The following is a 24,830-nucleotide window of genomic DNA, read 5'->3' on the forward strand; positions in this document are numbered from 1 at the left end:
AAGTTTTCGCGATTTTTTTTTCCCCTAAAGTAGCAGAAATCATTGCCCCAACATGTTAGTGCCTAGTTCCTGCTGGCATGCAGATATCAGATTAGTGTCCTTTCTCTATCACTTAAGCAACTTCAATAGATATTTTTTTATTTCCAGCACTAATACAGTAGTTCTATTGGAAATAGGTTTTAATGTTTATAGGTTTATGCTTTTATTTATATATTTTTTCTTGTAAGGTGTTGAATACCTTTTGCATAGCTTTAAATATATTTCTTAATTTTTTTGTAAATAGTTCTACTTCAAATATTTCCGCAGATTAATATCATAACTGTCGTGTAAAAAAAAAAAACTATTAAATCTCTAATTGTAACTCACTTTGTTGGGTGGTAGCTGCAATTTGACAAACTGATGAGGAAAGATTTCTTTCAGATAATATGATTTGCTGTAGTTCCCAGACTCTCTCTTCCTGTGTAATTTACACTGAAAATACAGTAAAAGCACTCTGACTTCCATTAAAGCTTTACAACATTAAAATAGAACAGTTTTAATAAGACACTTTAAATATATTACAGTGGTGACAATTTTTTATTACTACGATGACAGGGAAAGGTAAGGATACCACACACTGCAAAATAGAGGTGCATTGCAGATCAGTCACTTTATTCAAGTTGTTGAAAACACAGAAATGAAGCACATTATATGGATCTAAGATCTTAGGGTGACAGTAAAACTGCATCCATGAGACACGGGCTACCTGTAGCGCTCAGCAGTACAAGAGCTAACAAAATAACCTTACCTTTAAACACTTTAAAATATTACAGGTCTTGGTCTGGAGAACAAGACTGGGTCACAGCGATGTAGTTTAAAAAACTGACTGGTACAGAACAAAACTTTGCTGCAAGTGCATCTCTTATTCTAAATAGGCAGCAACAAGGCTAAAATATGAAATGTAAACAGTTCTGAGCTATAGTAGCTCCACAAACAGCCCCAAAGGTTACTATGTAATGTGTAGGTTATGCTACTGAAACACTGCAAGCAGGGCATAGAATCCATTTATTGACATTCCTGGAAAAAAAATCCTCAGAAATAGACTATAGTATTTATATGAAAAAAAGATATATATATGAACACAACAATTACATGCAGAAAAATAAAATAATGAGATAACTTTAATGAATACAGACTTGTGTTTAGATATTTGTTGTATAAGATGGGAAGACTCTGTGCTGTTAGGGCTATATGAGAGAAACAATGTGTCAGTTGTACATTGGCATACTGTACATGTATGAAAAATGTTCCACAGGAGCTGTCAAGGTGAAGTTGCCAGGGCCGGCTCAAGTGCCCTGGTCATGTCCCATGACCCTCCCGGGCACTGTTCCATCTATGCCCCCTTACATTATGAGTAGTGCACCACTTACTGCTCTTGTGAGATGGGGAGTGCGGGTTAGATTAACAATGGGGCGGATGGGACTACAGCTCCAGGCCTCCACATAAAAATAGGTCTATGTTCATGACAGCATGATGATGCCCAGCTGACTAGCTGGCTACAGGTCAGTCCTATTTTCTTTACCAAATAATCCAATTTTTCAACTTGCACATATTTAGGGACACAGTGGGGTTGATTGTGTAAGAGGTGTACATGTCCACATGGCACTGGCCACAGCTCCTCCGCATCTCACAGTAGGCCCATGATAATTTTCAGCCCCAGGCAATAGGACCCTTAGACCAGCTCTGGGAGAATGTGGCACTCGGCCATGACATCATAACTTAGAGCCACACCCCTTGCCTATAATCGGCATGGAGACCCATCAGACAAGTGCTCGCCTCTCTGTCACCTGCTGGCGCTCGTGTGAGGGGACAGCGGGGAAAATAATAACACTAAAGAAGTGACATTAATCTCTGTCAGTGTTTTAGGTACGCTCTAAACCTTGGCACCCTATCACCTAATCAGACAGAATTATAATTTTTTTATTTTTACTATAAATTGTTTGTTTTTTGCTTCAACACCTTCTCTATATCGCTACTTGGGGAACAGTTTTCATAAATGTCCCCCAGTGTGTTTCTGTAGGAAGTGTTACACTAAAAGGGTGCTGATTTTATGGGCTTTGGGGTGTTATATCTCCCACACAGCAGGTGGGAAACACAGCGCTGGATTTGCCCATGTGGCCAGACTATATACCCCTGTAGTTGTCTATAAATGCCCTGTGCTACATAGAGAGAATGGGCTAAATGTAATAGGTTCCGATCTTCAGCCGCTGCGGGGATTTATGTGAGTCTTCCCGTAGTGCAAAGGCTAAACCAAGCTGGTATAGCCTTTAAAATGGTTGCCACTTTAAAAATACGGGGAGACTCGCATAAATCTCAGCAGCGGGTAAAACATAAGAACCTATTACATTTAGCCCCATGTGTGAAATATGCAGTATGATTTAATGAACCCATTTTTATTTTTTAGCATGCGCTCCTTGGTGCCAATGTACAAAATCCATGTCAGTTAACTCTTAATAACTGTAGTGTAGATGACAGTTTTACGTACCCTGTGGGATTCTAGGAGCTGGCATAAATAGAATCATTTACAAGACAAAGACTCTCACATCATTCTCTAGTAAGCTATAGTTACATGCAGTAACTATAAACTGCTTATACATGTATTTTTATATTCCCTCTTTCTGCTTTTAGTCACTGCTGGTGGAAACAACTTAGAGAGACCTCCATACATCTCAGCTGTAACCACATTCTAGGTCACAGCTTGTGGGTGTTTAACAACTGGACAAAAACATTTAGGAATAAAAAACAGCAGCTTTGTTCTTTTTGCTCATTTGGAATTTGCTCAGTGTCAATTACCCATTTTCATAAAGTGTATTGTACAAATATCTATCAGAGGCTACAGTCAGGAGAGTGTAGGCAGCAAGTGCACAGAACACAGTAGGGCTGAGCCGTCAGTCAATGTGCCTTCTTCCTAGGCCCTTGTGCAGCACCGTGTTGGAACCAGGCCAGTGATGGTGGATCCTATCAGCAGATGCTTCTGTGTGTAGTGTCCATTCCAACAGTTCTTGGTTTTAGGCAGCGCTGGACACTGCTAATTTCTTCAGATGATCCATGAAAACTTGTAGACTGACATCATCAGTGAGAATGGGGGCGCCGGACTCCTACATAAAAGTTTCAAAGTGTTTATATTTTATATTAAAATGGACTAATCAGGGTAAAGCACACACAGGACATCAGAGCAGCGTCAGATTTGGTTGCTAGCCTGCTTCCATTTTCTATCTAACTTAAAATCTGTATTGCCACTTACGGCAAAAATACAGATTATGTTAGCGCCGCTATTTACAAATCCACGGATCCATTTGGATACCTGATGAAATACCCACACTTCTGTGGAAAAAAGGATTTTCTGCACTCTCTGTGTGAAATGCATTGGCCTCAGACACGCACAATAGTTTGTCATTGCCCGGTATAGGAAATACTATCTGGAAATGGTTTCTAAAATGACGCAGACACTGCAGTACCTATAGCAGGCTATAGAAACATGCTAAACTGTAAAAATACAGAGACAGCAAAATAAATCAGTGATTTCCCTGGGGTATCCCTGTAGGAGGAGGAAGCACTGATCACTTCTTTCTCCTGCAAGAACAAGCCCCTTATATGATGCCTGGGCAAGAAATAAGGATAATTCTATTGCTGATAAGTTAGACAGGAATTAGGAGGTCTGATTTAAATCTTCTGACAGTCTGATTTCTAAGCTAAATCTGTTTATGTCATAAATATGTAGAATGGAAGCAATGACGGAATATGCTGGTGTTATATGAGTAACTGTTAATAATAACTGGCTTTCTGCCAGACCTCATCTTGAAAGTTGTTACAAAACCTGTTAGCAAAAAGAACTGTATAGAATCCTTTAAATGTTATTGTAGCTTGTCACAGAAACTAACAATTATTTTAAAGAACAGTGCAGGTAAAGACATCTAATGACACTGACCTGTCCCCAGCTGTACATGTTGTTATGGGTCTGGGAAGGATTCACCTTTGACAGCAGGAAGCGAGCCTAGGAAACAAACTAAAATCAGCAACTGTTCCCATTATAATTTCTCAATTTTCTTAATAGATGTAAATATTATCAGAGAGAGAGAGTTCAGAACACATACTGGCACTTCTAAAAAATAGGAGCAGCCGATGTGATATCAGGTTCTACCCTAGAACAGAAATAATGCATAAAAATTTGTGTAGGTAGCACTAAATGGCGCTGTCACTTATACAAAATATATGTTAAATACATAAAAGTGGATAATAGAAATTGACCGTAGATGGATGACAAGGCATAAAACCAGTCAGTAATGCTGAGTACACACTAGACGATGTGTATGCTCAGCGACGGCACGATATATGAGGCGGTCTGTACACACTGCACAATCTGCTGTACGACCGCTCGATATGTCGTTCACCCGCTGTATCCAGAACCATGGTGATGGCGCCAGATCTTCAGATTGGCCTGCACTGCATGCAGATTTGAAGGTGTGACGAGCGACACACGGTAGCGCGCGACAGTGCGTACACACTGGACAAGGTGGATGATCTGTCGTTCCTATTCGTACCAAAGCGACAAATCATCCAAAATGTGTACAACAGTGTATTTGCGTCACAACCATGAAAGTTATATATTACAATACACAAAATAACTACAGGTTGAGTCTGCCATATCCAAATATTCCGAAATACGGAATATTTTTAGCATGACTGAGATAATGAAACCTTTGCTGCTTGATGGTTCAATGTACACAAACTTTGTTTAAGGCACAAATTATTACAAATATAGTATAAATGACCTATAGACTGTGTGTATAAGGTGTATATGAAACATAAATGAATTTCATGTATGTACACAAACTTTGTTTGAGCCACAAAATTATTGAAAGTATTGTATAAATTACCTGCAGGCTGTGTGTATAAGGTGTATATGAATCATATATGCATTCTGTGTTTAGATTTGGGCCCTATTCCTAAGATATTTCATTATAATATGCAATTATTCCAAAATACGGAATATTCCGATATCCAAAATACCCCTGGTCCCAAGCATTTTGGATATGGGAGACTCAACCTGTACTCCAAAAAGGTTCGGACAAGGGTCTTTAGGCTTTCAAGGTATCACCCCTTAAGTATTCTGCTTACTTTCAAGCAAGTTTCAAAACGCAATATAATATAATTCTGTTGGATAGGTGGCCACTTGCTTCCAGGGGAAGAAACCTCTCTGCAGCTCAACTAATTAGATAATAATAAGGCCTTCAGGAGTTTTACCGCTGACATCTGCACGGATTCTCTTCACCTGCACCTTCAGCACTTTCTGGAAACTAAGTAAGGAGGATCCAGAGACTCCCAACAACTAATATCATCACTCGCTTAAAGTGACAATCTGGTACAGTCCACTCTGCAAATTTTATACATTTATTATTATTGTCACTTATAATTTGGATATATTAGAGTTAAAACAAAAGGATGATGCACTACTTGTGGATATTATCATCTAATTGCATGGGCTGGGGAGAGGTTTCTTCACTTGGAAGCAAGTGGCCACCTATCCAACACGATTATATTATACTGTCTTTTCAAAGTAATGAGAATATTTAAGGGGTGATACCCTAAAAGTCTAAAGTCCAACAGGCTGTTCCGGTTACACAATTTAAAGTTCCACTTTTGCTGTGAGATTGTGTTGGATGGTGTTTAACACTATATTTTTAAATTGAGATTTCAAATTTCGTGGAAATTGTAGTCTATAAATAGAGCTGGGTGCTTTTTGTGCTGTAGTTGGGGTATAATAAGGGAGAAATCCAAGAGGAACAATAATGATAGGGAAATACCTCACTGAATATGTAAGGCCAAATTCCGCTGGAGAAACGTGCTAAATTGTGCACCCAAATGTGAAACAAGATGAAAAGTTTGTAGAACAGTTTTGAAGGTTTAACTCCTCTCTATCTCTGACATTTACAAGGTATATATCTAACTCCATGGAGAGATTTTATCACACGTCATCGGAGTTTGTACCCATCTCACTCCACGTAGAACCTTTATTGTAGGCAACATTGACATGTCACAAACGTTCACTCCTTACAGTGTACTTTCCATCACGTTTAGGATTATCTAAGCCCAACTGCAATATACTGTACTCTAAGCACACACCATTTTTGGCAAAAAAACTCATCTTACATATATGGTAACCCGCCCTCTCTGGGTGACAACCCGCCCTCTCTGGGTGACAACCCGCCTTCTATTGACCACAGGAATGTCTCAGGAGCGCTGTGAGCATGCTCTTGCCAGTACAGGGGATGCTCACACTATTAGAATTACATGTGAACATTTACACCCACCCATATGATGGCCAACTGCATGCTAGAAAGTAAAAAGGTGGATCTGAAAGCTAGTAAATACTGTATATGAGAAAGGTGACAAATACTCTGCAAAGAGCATTTATCATGCATGACGTGAAATCAAGCATTTACAAACGTTACTTTCTGTGCATCTCAATATATATGAGGAACATCTAATAAATGCGGTATTAGGTAGGATATGCTAATCCCTTATTACTGATTGATCATATAATATTAATCATATAGTTTTCTTCCTATTTTGCACATTTAAATATTGTAGGCACAGGCTGCATATTACTATGTTATCTGTGTCTGTGCACATTCAGAGCAAGAGAACACAGCCACAATAAGATTTAGCAATCTCTTTAATGTGTTCGCTGTGTAGATCGGCATGTGCATGGAGTACTTAGTATGTGCATTGTCAGACAATTATTGACACTTGTGCAGATCCAAGTGACAGCAATGACATTCCTTAAAAACTATATTTAAGAGTAAAACCAAAAGACAAAAAAATCAGTTAGCGCAAACCAGCCACTATAAGATTGATGGAGTCAGATGTGCGTAATTAAAAAATAAAAACATTTATTGCTTACATACATGCACAGAGGCCTGTGAGAGCTGCATAGGATTGCCCTGAGACGGTGATATATGTCTGCACTCAGTAAGTGGGAGCTGTATAATACCACTGAAAGCAGACTTGGCTAGTAATGAGTACACAAGTCGACTGACTGATTTACAAACTGCCAGTCTGGTGATTTTCTCAGCCTGCTAGACCCAGTACAGATATATGGGAATTGGGGATTGTAAAAGAGGCAGTAACTTAATCCTTTCATGTAAGGTGGTATTTAAATCAGAATACTATTTTAAACCAGAATCCACGGAAATACTGGTATCTGACTAGCGGGAGTATACTAACATATCCTATTCATTCACAGAGGAATAACAATTTTTATTAATTCAGAAGACGCAGTATATAAAGTACTGATGGTGATTCTGTATAATTATGCAAGCTTGCTAGTTATTTTAATGTTGTATAAGTATGTATGTAAGCAATAAATATTTTTATTCTTTAATTACGCACATCTGACTCCATCAATCTTATAGTGCCTGGTTTGCGCTACCTGTTTTTTTTTCGTTTCATTTGGTTGGTTTATTTGGCGGTGACACAGACACCTTCTAGTTGGGAGTGCTGCACACCTACCTCCGTACATAGAGCTGATAATTATTTAGAATATTTGTATGGGATTGGCGCTTATTGATCTAATTTTTACTGTTACTATATTTAATAAGCATGCCAGTCCTCGCATGTCATAGCTCTATTGCCCACCATTTCATATACAGATACAATATTTCTAGATGTACCAGGAACAACTCATTGAAGGCATTACTACCACCGTGGACAGTGCAGTGGCTAACCACGGGTGCTTAATTATCATCTTGCCAGAATAGTCCGTGGTAACAGACAAGCGATACTGGCTCAAATCACATTCATATGCAGGTCATTGCAGCATTCTTTAGCTTCAATGGGATATTGGAGAAGACCCACCGGAGTGTCCCTGTGAACACTACGACACCGGGGACACAGCGCCTCACCTGCGCTTGTGACCTCGCTAATTGGACCTTGGAGGACTGGCAACATGTGGCGTGGTCCGATGAGACACAATTTCAGTTGTTTCGGGCTGATGGTAGGGTTTGGGTGTGGCACAGACACCATGAGGCCATGGACCCCAGTTGTCAACAACGCACCATACAGGACGGTGGTGGTTCCATAATGGTGTGGGGTGTGTTACTGTGGCATGGGTTGGGTCCGCTGGTCGTCCACACATCATTGACCGGCAACCGCTAAGTTGCATTGCTTGATGACCATTTGCAGCCCTTCATGGACCCCCACAATGATAGAATATTCCAGCAGGATAATGCATTGTGTCATCGGTCCCACGTTATCCAGAATTGTTTTGAGGAGCATACCGTACAGTTCCGTTGAATGGTGTGGCCAACACGTTTGCCTGACATGAACCAAATCGAGCATTTATGGGATGTGGTGGAGAGGTCCATTCACACACTGCACCTACAAATATCAGGGAGCTGTGGGAAGCTAACCAGACGGCATGGGTCAACATCACTCCAGAGGTCTTCCATCCAACTGTGGAATTGATGCCACATAGAGTTGCTGCACTTCCCAGGCTAGAGGGGGTCCTACACGATACTAGGCATCTATCCCATGACTCTTGGCACTTCAGTGTATAGCATCTGCTCAGTATGAACAATATATCACAATTGAACAAGCGTGTAACAATGCAAATGTATCCGGTATTCTGACGACTTGTCGATGTTCAGAAGGTTGACAGTCAGAATGTCTACATGGTCATTAGGTCGACAATCAATATATAGACATGCATTTAGGTTGACATGGTTAAAATGTCAACACGTTGACACCAAAATGTCTACATATGTTTTTTTTTGTTGATTTTAGGGTTCGGGCTAGGGTTAGAGTTAGGTAACAAACAAAAAGATATGCTGTCAACATGTTAAATATCGACATTCTGAACGTGTCGTCATTGTAACCATGTCGACCTTAATACACGTCTTTACATATTGCCGAGCTATCGACCATGTCAACATTCTGAATGTCGACCTTCTCATTGTGGACAAGTCATACCACACCCTTTTGTCTAGCTTACCGAGAACACCAGGGAGCATACCGTGCAACCCTCAAAGCTGAAAATGACCCCATTACTATACCTTCATCCTTTGATTTGGCTCATATAATCCCACCCCTCAAGACTAAACCTTGTTTTATTCCTATGAGTGCAAGTAGGTGCATCCACACCCGCAAGGAACAACCCTTACATGCCAATGTTTCCATCAGATATTAACAAATGTTGTGTCCTTGCAGATGCTGCCATCTTGACTCTGCAAATCCGATCGGCCACTTGTAAAAATGCTGCATTTGTGTAAATATGGGTGTGCAATGTAAACTACCTTTAGTTTAGAATGATAAAAGCTTTGCATGTGCATATAATAGAACATTTATTAAAGACATCCTGTTAAAATTATCTGTAGTCCCATTGTATATATACATTGCATAGTGCCTTATGCACAATACATTAAAACAAATGATGTTATGCAGATCCCTCATACTGCACAGATCCCTCACATCACCAGTGCCGGAGGAGAAAGCAGAAAGAGTAACTCCCCCCAAGGGAAAGGGCACCACAGCCAACACCAGGGCTCTATTCCGTGTATTAAAATAAATGGGAATCCAGAACCTGGTCACATGCTCACTTTGCAGGAATAATGTCATCCCAAAATATTATATGATAGTAAAGAAAATATAAAACATTTCTATCGTATCCCACTCCTTATTTTAGTTCACTCACTTGGCTCCCTCCATGCTCAGTGTCTACGTATCGAGGCATCGGGAAACGAGAGTGAAGAATCTCCTGCCCATCATCCACGGGGGCTTGTAACAAGTGTCGGAAATTGTCATACTCAGGCATGTCCTGGTAGCCCGCCTTCCGCCACTGTGCAATAGTCTATAAATGAAACATCCACAATTACTATTTGCATTGATTTAACCACAAACTGGCACAATAAAGATGGAGATCTGAAATATATGAGAGAATGTTATTTTAATATGCAGTGTGGTTCTGGACATACTCACCTCACCAAGATAAATAAGAATCTGGAAAAATGTGTCCATCAGGAGGATCCTATCTGGGAGAATGCTGCTGCTATCTAGTAATACCGGCTGCAAAACAAAAAGTATGAATGAGTGTTCATTTAATTAGACACTTTCTTTTATCAAAATGCCATCAGGCCTGATTCAGAGAATCACACAATGCCCATCGCTGCTGTGGTACCGCACGCGGACTTTGGAAAATATGCGAGTAACTCAGTCGCCATCTTGTGCACAGACATGTCTCACATCCGCTACCTATGACAAAAGTGAAGACATTGGTCGCACATGGAACCTCTGGGTAAGCCTATGCGGTCTCAGAATGAGCGCCTCAGCCAAGACGCTGGGACCTCTCCAGTTGTACGAATTTGCAAAGGCTCACCCAGAAAACGGTCCCGACCTGCCTGTGTTTTTCTAGCCACCCCACGTTACCTCCCCCAAACGCCGACTACTTGTCACTCACTTAGCGAATAAATCCTCTCTGCGACCGTCTTCGCTAACCAATCACTGTGCATGCGTAACGAAGCTTTGTCGCATGCACCCTGCCAAAAAAAAAAAATCGTTCCATTGCATCCAACATTGACACTGCGTGCATCTCTGAATCAGGACTATTTTCATTTGATCAGTTTATCTATGTACATCCATTTTTAAACTTTAATTTTATGATTTTATGAGCTCTTATATTGATGTTACCTCTATAGGGGAGATTCAATTAGCCGGGGGGGTTGCACCGCAGGGGCCTCTGCTCTTGGGTAAAGTGCTGGGGTTATTTAATTAGAGGCCCGCCATCAACCTGCGATTGACTCCAATGTAGCACGTAACTCTGATTTCTTCCTGCACCCTCCTGAGGTGCGAGCAAAAATCTGCATTACTTGGCAGGGCTAGTTGTGGGCCTCTAATTAAATAGCTCAGGGCTCAGGCAACATGTACAACCCACTGCTAAATGAATCTCTCCTATGTCTCTTTCATAACTACTAAACTAAAACATATATGTTAATTGCATAAATCACCGTAAGAGGGCAGTTAGCACATGTAGAATATATGTATGTATTTACAGCCACAGAAAGTATATAGGGATCTATTCCACATTAGTGTCAACACAATGCTTTTCTTTTTCTCAACATTTTTCTCTGATATTCCCTCTGTGAAGTTTTCATCCAAATCCAACCAGTGGAAGACCCAGAACAGGCTCCCCGGGTGAAAGTACTGCCCAGCGTACACCAAAGGGAGTTCCAACGGGGGCCTCAGCCCCCTAGTATATCTACTGGGATCCAATGTTACCACTCTGTGAAGTTCTCGTCCAAATTATGTGATGTCGTCCAAATCCATACAGTGGAAGGCCCAGAACAGGCTCCCCGGGTCAAAGTTCTGTCAAGCGTACACCAACGGGAGGTCCAACCGAGACCTCAACCCCCTAGTATGTCTTCTGGGATCCAATATTACCACTCTGAAGATTTCGTCCAAATCCATCCAGTGGAAGGCTCACAACAGGCTCCTGGGTCAAAGTTGTGCCTAGCGTGTACTGACTGGGACCCTAACCCCCCTAAAATCTGGCCAGGATCCATCTGGACCACCTCACATTGATTTCATCCCAATTGGTGCAGGGGTGTCCAAATGCATAACAAATAACCAAAACAAACTGACCAATTATTATTTTATTTATATATATATATATATATATATATATATATATATATATACACATACTCACACACACACACACACAGTCAGGTGCATAAATATTGGGACTTTGATAGAATTTTCATATTTTGGCCTCTATTCACCACCACTATGGCTTTGATATGAAACAAACAAGATGTGCTTTAACTGTGCAGACTTTCAGATTTAATTTGAGTGTATTTACATCCAAATCAGGTGAACGGTGTAGGAATTACAACGGTTTCTATATGTGCCTCCCACTTTTTAAGGGGCCAAAAGTAATGGGACAAACTAAACAATCCTAAATCTAACTTTCACTTTTTAATACTTTGTTGCAAATCCTTTGCAGGCAATTACAGCCTGAAGTCTGGAACGCATAGACATCACCAGACGCTGGGTTTCATCCCTGGTGATGCTCTACCAGGCCTCTACTGCAAATGTCTTCAGTTCCTGCTTGTTCTTGGGGCATTTTCCCTTCAGTTTTGTTTTCATCAAGTGAAATGCATGCTCAATCGGATTCAGGTCAGGGGAATGACTTGGCCATTGCATAACATTCCACTTTTTAGCCTTAAAAAAACTCTTTGGTTGCTTTTGCAGTATGCTTCGGGTCATTGACCATCTGCACTGTGAAGCGCCGTCCAATGAGTTCTGAAGCATTTGACTGAATATGAGCATATAATATTGCCCGAAACACTTCAGAATTCATTCTGCTGCTTTTGTCAGCAGTCACATCATCAATAAATACAAGGAAACCAGTTCCACTGGCAGCCATACATGCCCACGCCATGACACTACCACCACCATGCTTCACTGATGAGGTGGTATGTTGTTAATTGGCTCCCCACAAAATTGACCATAGTGTGTATGTTTGTGAGCATGTGGTAGGGAACATAGATTGTAAGCTCCACTGGGGCAGGGACAGATGTGAATGGTAAGATATTCTCTGTAAAACGCTGCGGAATATGTGTGCACTATATAAATAACTGGTAATAAATAATAAATAAATAAAATGTTTTGGATCATGAGCAGTTCCTTTCCTTTTCCATACTCTTCTATTCCCATCACTCTGGTACAAGTTGATCCTTGTCTCATCTGTCCAAAGGATGTTGTTCCAGAACTGTAATGGCTTTTTTAGATGTTGTTTGGGAAACTCTAATCTGGTCTTCTTGTTTTTGTGGCTCACCAATGGTTTACATCTTGTGGTGAACCATCTATATTCACTCTTGTGAAGTCTTCTCTTGATTGTTGACTTTGACCTATATACACCTACCTCCTGGAGAGTGTTCTTGATTTGGCCAACTGTTGTGAAGGGGTTTTTCTTCACCAGGGAAATAATTCTTCTGTCATCCACCACAGTTTTCCGTGGTCTTCCGGGTCTTTTGGTGTTGCTGAGCTCGCAGGTGCGTTCTTTCTTTTTAAGAATGTTCCAAACGGTTGATTTGGCCACACCTAATGTTTTTGCTATCTCTCTGATGGGTTTGGTTTGATTTTTCAGCCTAATGATGGCTTGCTTCACTGATCGTGACAGCTCTTTGGCTCTCATATTGAGAGTTTACAGCAACTGATTCCAAATGCAAATGTCACACCTAGAATCAACTCCAGACCTTTTACCTGCTTAATTGATAATGAAATAATGAGGGAATAGCCCACACCTGTCCATGAAATAGCTTTTGAGTTGATAGTCCCATTACTTTTGGCCCCTTAAAAAGTGGGAGGCACATATAGAAACCGTTGTAATTCCTACACCGTTCACATGATTTGGATGTAATTACCCTCAAATTAAATCTGAAAGTCTGCACAGTTAAAGCACATCTTGTTTGTTTCATTTCAACGCCATTGTGGTGGTGAATAGAGGCTAAAATATGAAAATTCTGTCAATGGCCCTCATTCAGAGCCGTACGCTCTGAGCAGAGCGCACGCTCTGCATGAGGGCCGGGCTCCATTTTCATGGAGCGTCCTCCTGGACGCTCGTATAGCTGTGGGTCACCACCCACAGGCTATACGAGCGTGCATTTTGATGGCCGCGATGGTCGTGACCATCGCGACCATCGAAATTGCGAGCCGGAGCCTGCGGTTGAGGTTTTCAACCGCAAGCTCCGGAGTGATTTTGGCTCTATCAGAGCCAAAATCACTCCCACTGACATCACTAGTGATGTCAGTGGGCCGGCTTCTGACGGGAGGCGTTCCCGTGGGAACGCCCCCGTCAGGGAGGCACGCCCCCGGCACGCCCACCAAAGGGGGCGTGCTGTCAATCAACATTGACAGCACGCCCCCTTTGATCGGACACAACGAGCAAAGGAAAGTCCTTCGCTCGTCGTGTCTGGCGCATGCGCACGACGGAGCTCCCTCCGTCGTGCGCATGCTCAGTGCAGACCATCGACCCACTTGCGAGCGGACAGCCGCTCGCGAGTGGGTCTGAATCAGGCCCAATGTCCCAATATTTATGCACCTGACTGTATATATACACACATAGATATAAGGAGAGTGAAGGGAAAAAGTAACCCTTGTTAACTCTCTTTCTAGGATATCCATAGGGTCCACAGGGAGAAAATGGGGTGTAGGTTGTAATTGGAGGACCGGACACCAACCGCAAAGCATTTTCCTGACCCAGGATGCTCCGGTCCTTCCCCCTATACCCCGCCCACAGTCTGAGGGCAACTCAGTTTTTTTAACAAGCCCAAGGCAGGAGCAGGATAGGAGAGAAGGAAGACTAGTACACTCTCACACAGAGAAGGAAACAAGTGACCAAGAAAAACAACCCATAGAAGCCAGGTGCGTCAGGGTGGGTGCCCTGTGGACTTCGAAGAAAGAGTTAACAAGGGTAAGTTTTAACATAACGCTCCTTTTCTTCTTCAGGGTCTATAGGGCTCCACAGGGAGACAATGGGGATGTCTCAAAAAAGTTGTTTAAGGAGCGGGGATGCTCCTGAGCTGAGAGGAGAACCCGGCACCCGAAGGAAGCATCCTGAGAGGCAAACGTATCAAAGGCATAGAACCAAAGAAAGGTGTGGACAGAAGACCACGTGGCCACCTTGCATAGTTGTTCGGCAGATGCGCCACGGAAGACTGCCCACGAGGGACCCACAGAGTGAGTAGAATGAGCAGATGCTGTAGCCGGCAAAGAAATACTAGTCTGCGGTTAAGCCTGTGAGATAGTCATGCGAAGCCATCTGGCCAGACTCTGGTTGTTTGCTGGCCATCCCTTCTTGTGGAATCCATATAGGCCAAAGAGGGAGTCCAATTTCCTTATGGAACTAGTACGGTCCACGTAGATCTTCAGAGCACGGACCACATCCAAAGATACCTCACATGCCGAGAGGTCTGGTGATTGAAAGGCCGGAACCACAACTTCTTTATTAAGGTGGAAACGAGAGACCACCTTGGGAAGAAAGCCGGGGCACGTACTAAGAACAGCCCTGTCCGTATGAAAGATTAGAAAAGGGGAGCGACAGGAAAGCGCCTCTAAATCCGATATCCTACGGCAGATGCTATAGCCCGAAGAAACAGAGTCTTCGCAGTGAGCAATTTGACATCTACTGAATCCAGGGGTTCGAATGGAGGTTCCTGAAGTGTGTGGAAAACCACTGACAAATCCCGCGGAGCCACAGGAAGGACAAAGGAAGGTCGTATACTTAGAACACCTTGCAGGAAGGTGTGAACATACGGTAGAGGAGAAATTCTGCGCTGGAACCAGATGGCCAGAGCAGAGACGTGTACTTTCAGAGAGGCTAGGCGGAGTCCGAGATCCAATCCAGCTTGAAGAAAGGCAAGGATTCTAGAAACCCTAAAAGACCTGAGGGTCATAGTTTCTAGTAGCACACCACTGGAAATATGTATGCCACACCCAGAGAAAAGTCCTGGCAGAGGCCGGTTTATGCGTTCTGAGCATGGTCTGGAGCACAATGCTGGAAAACCCTTTAGACCTTAGGAGGGATGTAGCCAATAGCGCTGTATAACCTGGCTACTGGAAGAGGTATACAGGGAAACCAGACCCAGAGACCTGATGCATATAATAGCTGCCCTGAGTCTCTTAGGGGGCAGAGGGTGAGGGAGGAGCAGCTCAATGGCGAGACCACAAAACCAAGACTGCAGTGGAATGGCGCCCTGAGCTGGGGGAGGGGCCGCAGGGAGAGCGCCTTCTCCTCTATGCTGACGTCAACCACCGGGTCCTTGGCCGTAGTAATGTCCCCTTCGCCAGTATATTATACCATGGTGGTCTAGTGCAGTCCTGGACAAACCGGTGTCCACATCAGTGCCTCGGTCTGTTTCCTGAGACCGGAGGTAAGACTGCGCATAGATGCGGGTCCCCGCCTTTCCTGTCTCCTTGAGTCCCGGCTGCAGTCGGGGATCTAGCTAGGTCCTCTCGGAGCCCGCAGAGAGTACCTAGCCGAGGGCTGGAGCCACAGAGGGGTGATGGAGCAGCAGTGCAGACGTCCAGAGGACTGTCTAGCGCTGCTTGCTCTATTATGAAGAATAAAAAATCATAAAAATAAAGCTTGGGCTGCTTAATAGCAGCCCCACTGTTCTAATGGTGATCCAGCTCCTGCCGGACACCAACAAAACTGAGTTGCCCTCAGGCTGTGGATGGGGTATAGGGGAAGGATCGGAGCATCCTGGGATAGGAAATAGCTTTGCTGTTGGTGTCCAGTCCTCCATGTACCACCTACACCCCATTGTCTCCCTGTGGTGCCCTATGGACCCTGTAGAAAATTTTTTGATTAACATTAGAAAAAGCAAGAGATCATAAAACTTAATACAGTTTGTTTTAAATCAAGAAAGTTATAGTAGCTCCTTATATAACTGCAGCTCTCTGTATATAACTGCATTTGACTGAATGTAACGGCAGCTGTCTCTATCTGTCTCTATGCTCTATAATGGAGCATAGTAGGGTTTTTAACATTTTAAGATATGTTTTTTTTACTTCCGTCTCTTCTCCATTATATTTCTATTAGTATAGGAAATAGTCACACTGCCTCCATCTCTGTAAACTTGTCCGCCCCACCCTACTTCCATCTCTGTCCTGCTCAGACCCCCCCCCCACCCACCCACTTGCTGTCTGCTGCGCCCACCCCCAACGTCCCGTGGCTTTAATTACCTAATCCCTTCACAGCGGTTCATCTCCGGCTAGGGTCTGTTCCAAGCAGTGGGAGCAGTTGGAGGGTCGGCGCAACCGTACTGTGCATAACACATGTATCGCTTCCTAGAGCTAAATCTCCAAGTTAGCTTTGTCTCCATAATATATTGTCAATACCTTCTAAATGAACATTAGCCTTTAAATAGGACTTGTTGTAGAGGAAATCTGGTGTGCTTAAAAAATGTTTCCCCTTAGAAAATCAGTAGCCTCAATCCTACTTGTACTTTTATTTAACAACACCAAATACTACTTTAACCTACAATATTATTATAACACAAAAAAAAGAAAGGGTTTTGTCTACATCTATAAATAAACAGTAAAAACCAATACACCCCAGTAATGCACATGATTATACAATGAGTCCTTTGAAAACCTCAAATTGTGATCAGCATGTCTGAGGTGACCAGGAATGAAATATTGACTGGAAGCAGATGTTTGTCCTACCATTATATTTTGCTTCATTATAACTGCGGTCAGTGTATTGGGAATCAGAAATACACAGAGAAATGTTGCTCTCACGTTTATCAATGACCAACGTAATAACCACAGGCACCTAGAGAAGCCACTGCCGGCTCCTGCTGAGCCTGAGGTTATTCATTCCTGCAATTAACATTACAGGAAAGCAAAGCCCTGCATCATTAAACAGCACATTAGTGGTTTTAGACTATGTAGCATATTAGTCACAGATAGAAGGTAAATATTTAACAGCATCCCATCTGAGTGAGTGCTCTGGATAATTCCAAGACACAGGTTACGACATAGAGCGAGAGAGAAAGTGCGTGCGAGAGACAGAGATTTCTCCAGATGCACTTTCTTTAATGTGGACACAAGTTGGTTTAAATACCAAAAAGTGAAGTCTCTCATCCCTGTTCTCCTGCACCTCCACCACTGACATAGCTCAACAGGCTGCTCAGGTATGAGAGTGGTCTCCAACTATAGAGGGGGAAATAAAACTAAACATCCTTGACCAATCAAAGCTCTATTTCAGCAGTATAGGAGGACATGGTGGACTGCATGTACAAAGTGAACTGTGCAAAATGCCTTGGTTATGCACCAGTGAACAAGTTACTCCCTCAGTGCACAGGAAGGTGCACGACTTCAATGCTCTCAGGAGAGGCTTCCACATATTTCACAACATCCAGCCATTTGATGTGCTCCTTTCATTAAATAACATTTGTTCTTTTTTTCCTTTAAAATACAGAATATCTTAAAGTAGTCATGCCCAAATCTGCCCCTATATATTGAGCTGTATTCGACTCTGTATTAAGCTGCTTGTATAGGGAGTGATAAGACTACACTGGACGATATATTGGCCAATCAATTGATCGGCCAATATATTGTGCCCCCGTTGGCCAGTGTGTACAGACGCAGGGCCGAAACTAGGATTTTTGTCACCAGGGGCAAGACAGTAATTTGGCGCCCCCCATGTAATTCCCCCTGCAGTAGTGCCCATATTGTAATGCCCCCATAGTAATGCCCATATGTTAATACCCCCATAGTAATGTAGTAATGCCCCTGTAGTGCCCACCATACAGTAATGCCCCTGTAGTGCCCATGCTCCCATATTAATGCCCCTGTAGTGCCCATGCTTTCATAGTAATGCCCCTGTAGTGCCCATGCTCTCATAGTAATGCCCCTGTATTGCCCATGCCCCCATAGTAATATCCCTGTAGTGCCCTTACAGTAATGCCCCTGTGGTAATGCCCCTGTAGTGCCCATGCCCCAATAGTAATGCCCCTGTAGTGCTCATGCCCCATTATTAATGCCCCTTATTGCCTATGCCCCCATAGTAATGCCCCTGTGGTAATGCCCCTGCCCCCATAATAATGCCCCTGTAGTGCAGCTTATTAAAAAAAAAAAAATACTTACCTTGAACCCCGCTCCTGCATCCAGCGTCGCGTCCGGTCCGCCGGCTGCTCCTTGGAACTATGGGGGAGATGTCATGACGTCTCCCCCATAGTGCCCGTGGGGAGAGCCGGAAGCTGGAGTTCGGGAGAGAACTCCAGCCTCCGGCTCCACCGCGTCGCTGCAGAGAAGGAGCCGGGCGCCCGGCTTGGAGCCTCTCTGCAGCGCCGGGCTGGAGGTCACTGGCACCAGGTACAGCGGCTCACCCGATGCACGTGCACCTCCAGCCCCCCCCTAGTTGCGGCCCTGACAGACGATATGTATGTGAATGATGTCGTTCACAGACAAATCGCATTGGCTGTGCTGCACAGCCGATGAACAGATATGTCTGCAGACATATCTGTCCATCAGCAAGTGTGTACGGGCGATCAGCTGATCGCCCGTACACAGGGACGCCGAGAGGGGAACCCATGTCCGGCCCCGCTTCCCCCCATTGGCTGTGCGCCGGACTGAGGGGCACGCAGCGCCCCCCTCCCCAGCACCGTGCCTCAAATGTTTTTCTTTTTCCCCCGTAGGGGGCGTGGCCACGAGTTCTGCGATTAGACCACGCCCCCTACCCGCCCCCAGGACAGCCCGACCCGCTGCAGCATGCAGATGATGGGCGTTCAGTGTGTATGAACGACCATTATCTGCAGATATATCGCTGTAGTGTGTACCCATCTTACACCAGCAATCATTCCCCCAGGCTTTCCCCAAATAATAACTAACACCCTTGTATGAAGATTGTGTAGCTAACTGCAGTAGATATCTGAAAGCACATTTGGATACGTTCTCTATTACTGTGCATATTAATGTATAGTAATAACTCAGAAATGTGCATAGTTTGAATTTTATGAGCAATGTAAGGAAGAGATCTATTCTCTCCTCACAGCTGCTCCTCATGTTTTCTGCATTCTCCCACTACATATACATGTGTGACTCCATGTAGTCTAACAGAGGAAGTGAATTCTCTGCACAGATTATCTAAATAATGATCTTTGGGGCTGATTCCAAGTCAGACGCTTCTGCAAGTGCAAGTGCCTATCCCGCCCAGTGTTCTAATGTCTGCAGACGCAATCATCACACTGGTATCAGCACTTACACCAGCCCCTATGCTATGTGCAAGAGATCAGTCAGGAACAGACGTCTCTTCCCTGTAATGCATTCATTTAGGATCACACAGAGCTTTGTATGCACGCCCACAACACCCACATAGCTGCTCAGTCTATCTTGATATTTGCTGCCCAGAAATGTCTATTTCATGGGATTCTCCATTCACACAAGATGCGGAATGCATGCACCTACTAGCGACTGCGGACATATTGTACGGCGCACGCACACACCATGTTTTGCGATTCAGATACATGTGCAGTCAATTTGAAATTGGGAGCTGCATCCAACTGAGAATCACCCTCTTTATAACTAAGTTCCATACCTCTGGGGGGCCACTGAACGAATAGGAGTAAAGGATGGGCTGTATCATTATAAGAGACTGGGTTAGATCTTGACGCATAAAGTGATGCCTGTAATAGGAGCTCTCATCAGGACTGTTGTTAAACACCTGCAGGAACGGAGATCTCCTCATATGGAACATAAACTAGAAAATACAGAACAACAAGACATTTCCTTAGCTATGTACTATTATTTGTCATAATTTGTAAAAAAAAACAAAAAAAAAACAAAACAGAGAAATCTCAGTTTTGCTTTAATTTTAACAACAACAAATATAAAAGCATTCAACACCATTGTTAATGTTTCAATATAAATAAAAAAAGGTTTAAGCAAGCAGGGGTGCCGAGGAGAAGAAGCAGGTACAAGTGACCCCGGCCTCTGTAGGGGCCCAGGAGTACAGGGGAGGCATAAACCCTGGTGCCCAATGTTCAGCATTACTGGGCACAGCCACGCCACATACTGTATAGTGGCCACACTCCACGGTACCAGGGCCCACCCGATGACTCAGCAGCCCTGTAGGCAAGTGCTAATTGTTACACTTATTACCATTTGCCTAAACATTTTTATTGTACAGTACACACAATTTCTCTTTTTTTTTTCCCTTGGATCCTCCTGTGCCGGAGAGAATATCTTTGCCTGGAGCTGGTGTGAGAAGCTTCTCGTTTATTGTCCTAGCCGTGAGTACAAGGAATGCATATGCAATATTTTAACAATTGCTAATTTTTCTAACTTGCGCCAGTCCGAGCTACAGAGGCCCGGGTCATTTGTGCCTGCCCCTCCTTTAGACTGTAAGCTCATGGAGAAGGGCCCTCTTCCCTCACTTATACCATCATCTCCTGCCCACTGCTTACAATGGTACTAAACCTTTGGGTTCTGCTGCCCTGCTGCTTATTTGGGTCTTCTGACTGCTGGTGCAGTAATGTCTATAAACCATGTCCATGTCCTGCAATGTTCTGTACTGTAATTCACTTTCTTTTTTATTTTGTTCAATTTGTTTGTTAATGTACTTTGTAAGGCGCTGCGGACCCCTTGTGGTTCTATATAAATAAAGGATAATAATAATCTGCCTCTAGTTGTTCTATGGTGAATAGACATTATTTTATGGCGATAAAGTTAGCAGTATTAATAAAGAGAGAGACAAAAGTTCAACCATTTTTTATATAATCAGAGTCTATAAAGAGGAATGTGCTGATTTATCCTCAACAGTAGTAAATATTTGTCTTCTTACCTCATAAATCATATGAATTACATGAATCAATCTCCCTAACAATGCATTCTAGAACATACAGCAGGAGAAACCATTTCTTGTAAGAAAGGCATTCAATCCAATTGTACATCCAGTAAGAGAATTGGCCGTCACCGCCTCCCTCGTTATCACTACCTACAATAGCGTTCATACCAAGCGGTTGTCCCTGGTTATCCCCCTGCACTGACGGTAAGACATAGATACTGTATTTCCTGCTTTATGTTGCATATTAATTTCTCTCTCTCTGTATGGACGGGTTACTACTCCCATCTCTCTCTGCTGGGCCTCATCTATAAATGACCCTGCCTATAGCTAACTTGCTGACTGTTCCTGGTGTACAGTCATCTTCATGGCTTCCACAGGGTTGCTGCTCAATGGATCTATCAGCCATTTGTAAAAATGCTACTGAAGGGAAGGATCTCACATTTATATGGCCTGCTGTGTGGAGATAATACAATATGTACCTGGGGGTACAGAGAGAACATTTCTGAAAACCTGAAGGAGTTGGGGTCATCCTTGTGATATTCTCCAAACTTCTGACACTATAAAAAGAGAGATCATATGTTAGTCTAAAATACAGGATGAACCAATCAGAAAAACCATTATGCACATACAACAATCACAGATAAATAAGAGATTGTTCACAAATAATGAGATAATGTAATGCTGGGTAGACACTGGCAGATAAATTGGCCGATCAATTGATAGGCCAATATATCTTGTGCCCATGGGCAGTGTGTACAGGCGATATGTCTGTGTACGACGTCATTCACAGACAGCACAGCTGATGACCTATATATCTGCAGATATATTGGGGCATCGATCTGTGTGTATGGGCGGTCAGACGTCCGCCCGTACACTTGCAGCAGAGGCCGCAGGGAGGGGGGCGTAACATGCCCCCCGGCCAGCGGGACCAGTGTCCAGAAGACAGATTATGTTTGGTCAGTGTGTATGAACAACCATCATTTGCACAAATATCGTATAAGTGTGTATCCAGCTTAAGATATGTTTGCTGAATGCAAGGATCGTTATTACATACTATCCACTTATTTGTGAGCAATTATGTTAAATGCTATTCAATCACCTAATAATTCGATTTTCAACATGTGAAGAGCAAATCTGTTGTGAATAAAACCAGCTTATATCTTAAAATCAGCTTCTTACAATAACATAAAATAAATGTGTTACTGAGCAGGTCAATAAATGATCTTTATTAAAAAGAAACAAAAAATAATCTTTCAGCAACTTCTCTATTTGATGAAATGATGATCACAGTCTTGCAGTTTTACATAATCAATACACATTTATGCATGCAATAAAAACGCCACTTGCAGCCTGTATACAAAAACTCCAGTTAATATTATCAGTTTATTATATGTCAGCATTGCCATTATATTACCATAGATCTACTGTGTATAATTTCAAATAGGTATTTATGTTTCCTCTCTGTCCTATGTAAACTGTATGCTTTAAAAATGGCTGAATGAAAATATCAGAATATCAGGGAACTTCATTGGGCGCACTGTCACTTGCGAAGGCTGAAGCTGCATGTACAGGTAATGCTGCAAATTCTAGGATCATGTGGGAATGCCAGGTACACATAGTAAATATCAATAGCACTATTTGGTCTAATTATCATTTATAGCTAGAGTTTCACCATATAGGTTGTAGAAGTGATGCAACCTTACCTGTCAGAATGGTGTGTGACCTTGATGTTACAGATACTGGCTGTGAAACACTAGATTCATGAACATATTTCAGTCACCATTAAGCTGGGTACACACTTGAGCAACGAGCATTCGTACCAACATCAGAACGAATGCCCTTGAATGAGTACTGCCCGTACACACTGGAAAGAGTTAATGAACGACGGAACGATCATCGCTAGGTTTGATATGCAGCACATCAAACCTAGCGACCATTGCTAGCGACTGCGGGAGTGCGCAATCGCCCGTTTACACTGAGCGATGTAGCTGATTTGCCGTCACGGAATGTCATAACGGGCCAACATCGCTCCAGTGTGTACCCAGCTTTAGTTCAGACTTTCAATAGTTTTTGGCTTCTTTTTTTTTGCAGCTTAATAACAGGGGTTCCAGGAGAGGGAACGGCGAGATTGTGCATATACAAAATGGAAGATCTCTTAATATTTATTGTTGCTCTATGATTCATACCTAACCCTTCGGGTGCAAAGGAGTCTGACTAGTATTCAGCAAAAATAGAAAAAAAAATTCTATACCCAGCCCCCACTGGCAATTACGGTTTAACTTTTTTTTTTGTGAACATTCATCACAGACAGAATACTCCCCATAAAGTAATACTTATGTCATAAAATAAACCTGCACATAACAATAACAATACATAAAAATCTAAGGCCCTCATTCAGAGCCGTACGCTCTGAGCAGAGCGCACGCTCTGAATGAGGGCCGCCCTCCATAAAAATGGAGCGTCCTCCTGGACGCTCGTATAGCTGTGGGTCACCACCCACAGCCTATACGAGCGTGCAGTTTGATGGCCGCGATGGTCTTGACCATCGCGACCATCGAAACTGCGAGCCGGAGCCTGCGGTTGAGGTTTTCAACCGCAAGCTCCGGAGTGATTTTGGCTCTATCAGAGCCAAAATCACTCCCACTGACATCACTAGTGATGTCAGTGGGCCAGCTTCTGACGGGAGGCGTTCCCGTGGGAACGCCCCCGTCAGGGAGGCACGCCCCCGGCACGCCCACCAAAGGGGGCGTGCTGTCAATCAACATCGACAGCACGCCCCCTTTGATCAGACACAACGAGCGAAGGACTTTCCTTCGCTCGTCGCGTCTGGCGCATGCGCACGACGGAGCTCCCTCCGTCGTGCGCATGCTCAGTGCAGAACATCGACCCACTTGCGAGCGGACAGCCGCTCGCGAGTGGGTCTGAATCAGGGCCTAAGACTTGGAAAGATCTTGCTGGTTTTATTCATAGATTTTTTACTAATTTCTCCAACCACTCTCCCAATAATATCTCACCAGTCGGATGAGCTGCCGGTCCAGCCACCTCAAGACATCTGGACCTTCCTCTGTCTCCGCTCTATAAACAGCCAATCTGGCCATGAGAATAGCAGATGCTTCCTGATCAAAAGAAGCTGCAATGTTCTGTATCTGAGTCTGAGCATCAGCCCAGCTGGAAATAATAATAAAAACATAAGGCTTATCTGAGTGATATAAACAATGTTATGTGTGTGCACAAACTAGCTGTAAAACCATTGAGTCAAAAAACTTTGAAGGTCTTGGTGCCCATCCACTAGTAGATCAGGGAAAGATGGTACGATTACGATATCGTAATTGTGCCGTTGTTCCCCTAGGGGGTGCAGTGCCTACACTGAACGATTGATCGTTCAGTTTAGGCACATTAATCATCCCCGAACATGGCCAATCTGTCATTATCGGCAGATTGG

The 24,830-nt window shown here is 43.3% G+C and overlaps 1 protein-coding gene across 3 annotated transcripts in view; it reads right to left on the bottom strand.

The window, feature by feature from the left end:
- Positions 1 to 425: 425 nt before the first annotated feature.
- The window catches only part of LOC148442460 (protein transport protein Sec23A-like), a 128,548-nt gene continuing 104,143 nt past the window's right edge, over positions 426 to 24,830 (bottom strand). For all 3 annotated transcript variants that reach the window (XM_088463909.1, XM_088463910.1, XM_088463911.1), the window contains exons 14-20: positions 24,403 to 24,556; positions 21,868 to 21,945; positions 20,141 to 20,302; positions 10,015 to 10,101; positions 9,731 to 9,886; positions 3,968 to 4,033; positions 426 to 3,137 (exon numbers count right to left, since the gene is read on the bottom strand). In XM_088463909.1, coding sequence (XP_088320035.1) covers positions 3,048 to 3,137; positions 3,968 to 4,033; positions 9,731 to 9,886; positions 10,015 to 10,101; positions 20,141 to 20,302; positions 21,868 to 21,945; positions 24,403 to 24,556 — 793 coding nt within the window. In that variant the 3' untranslated portion in view covers positions 426 to 3,047. The remainder of the gene's footprint in view (positions 3,138 to 3,967; positions 4,034 to 9,730; positions 9,887 to 10,014; positions 10,102 to 20,140; positions 20,303 to 21,867; positions 21,946 to 24,402; positions 24,557 to 24,830) is intronic.

This window comes from Taudactylus pleione, unplaced genomic scaffold (assembly GCF_031769625.1).
Source record: "Taudactylus pleione unplaced genomic scaffold, aTauple2 ptg001497l, whole genome shotgun sequence".
In the NCBI taxonomy this organism is placed as follows: Eukaryota; Metazoa; Chordata; class Amphibia; order Anura; family Myobatrachidae; genus Taudactylus; species Taudactylus pleione.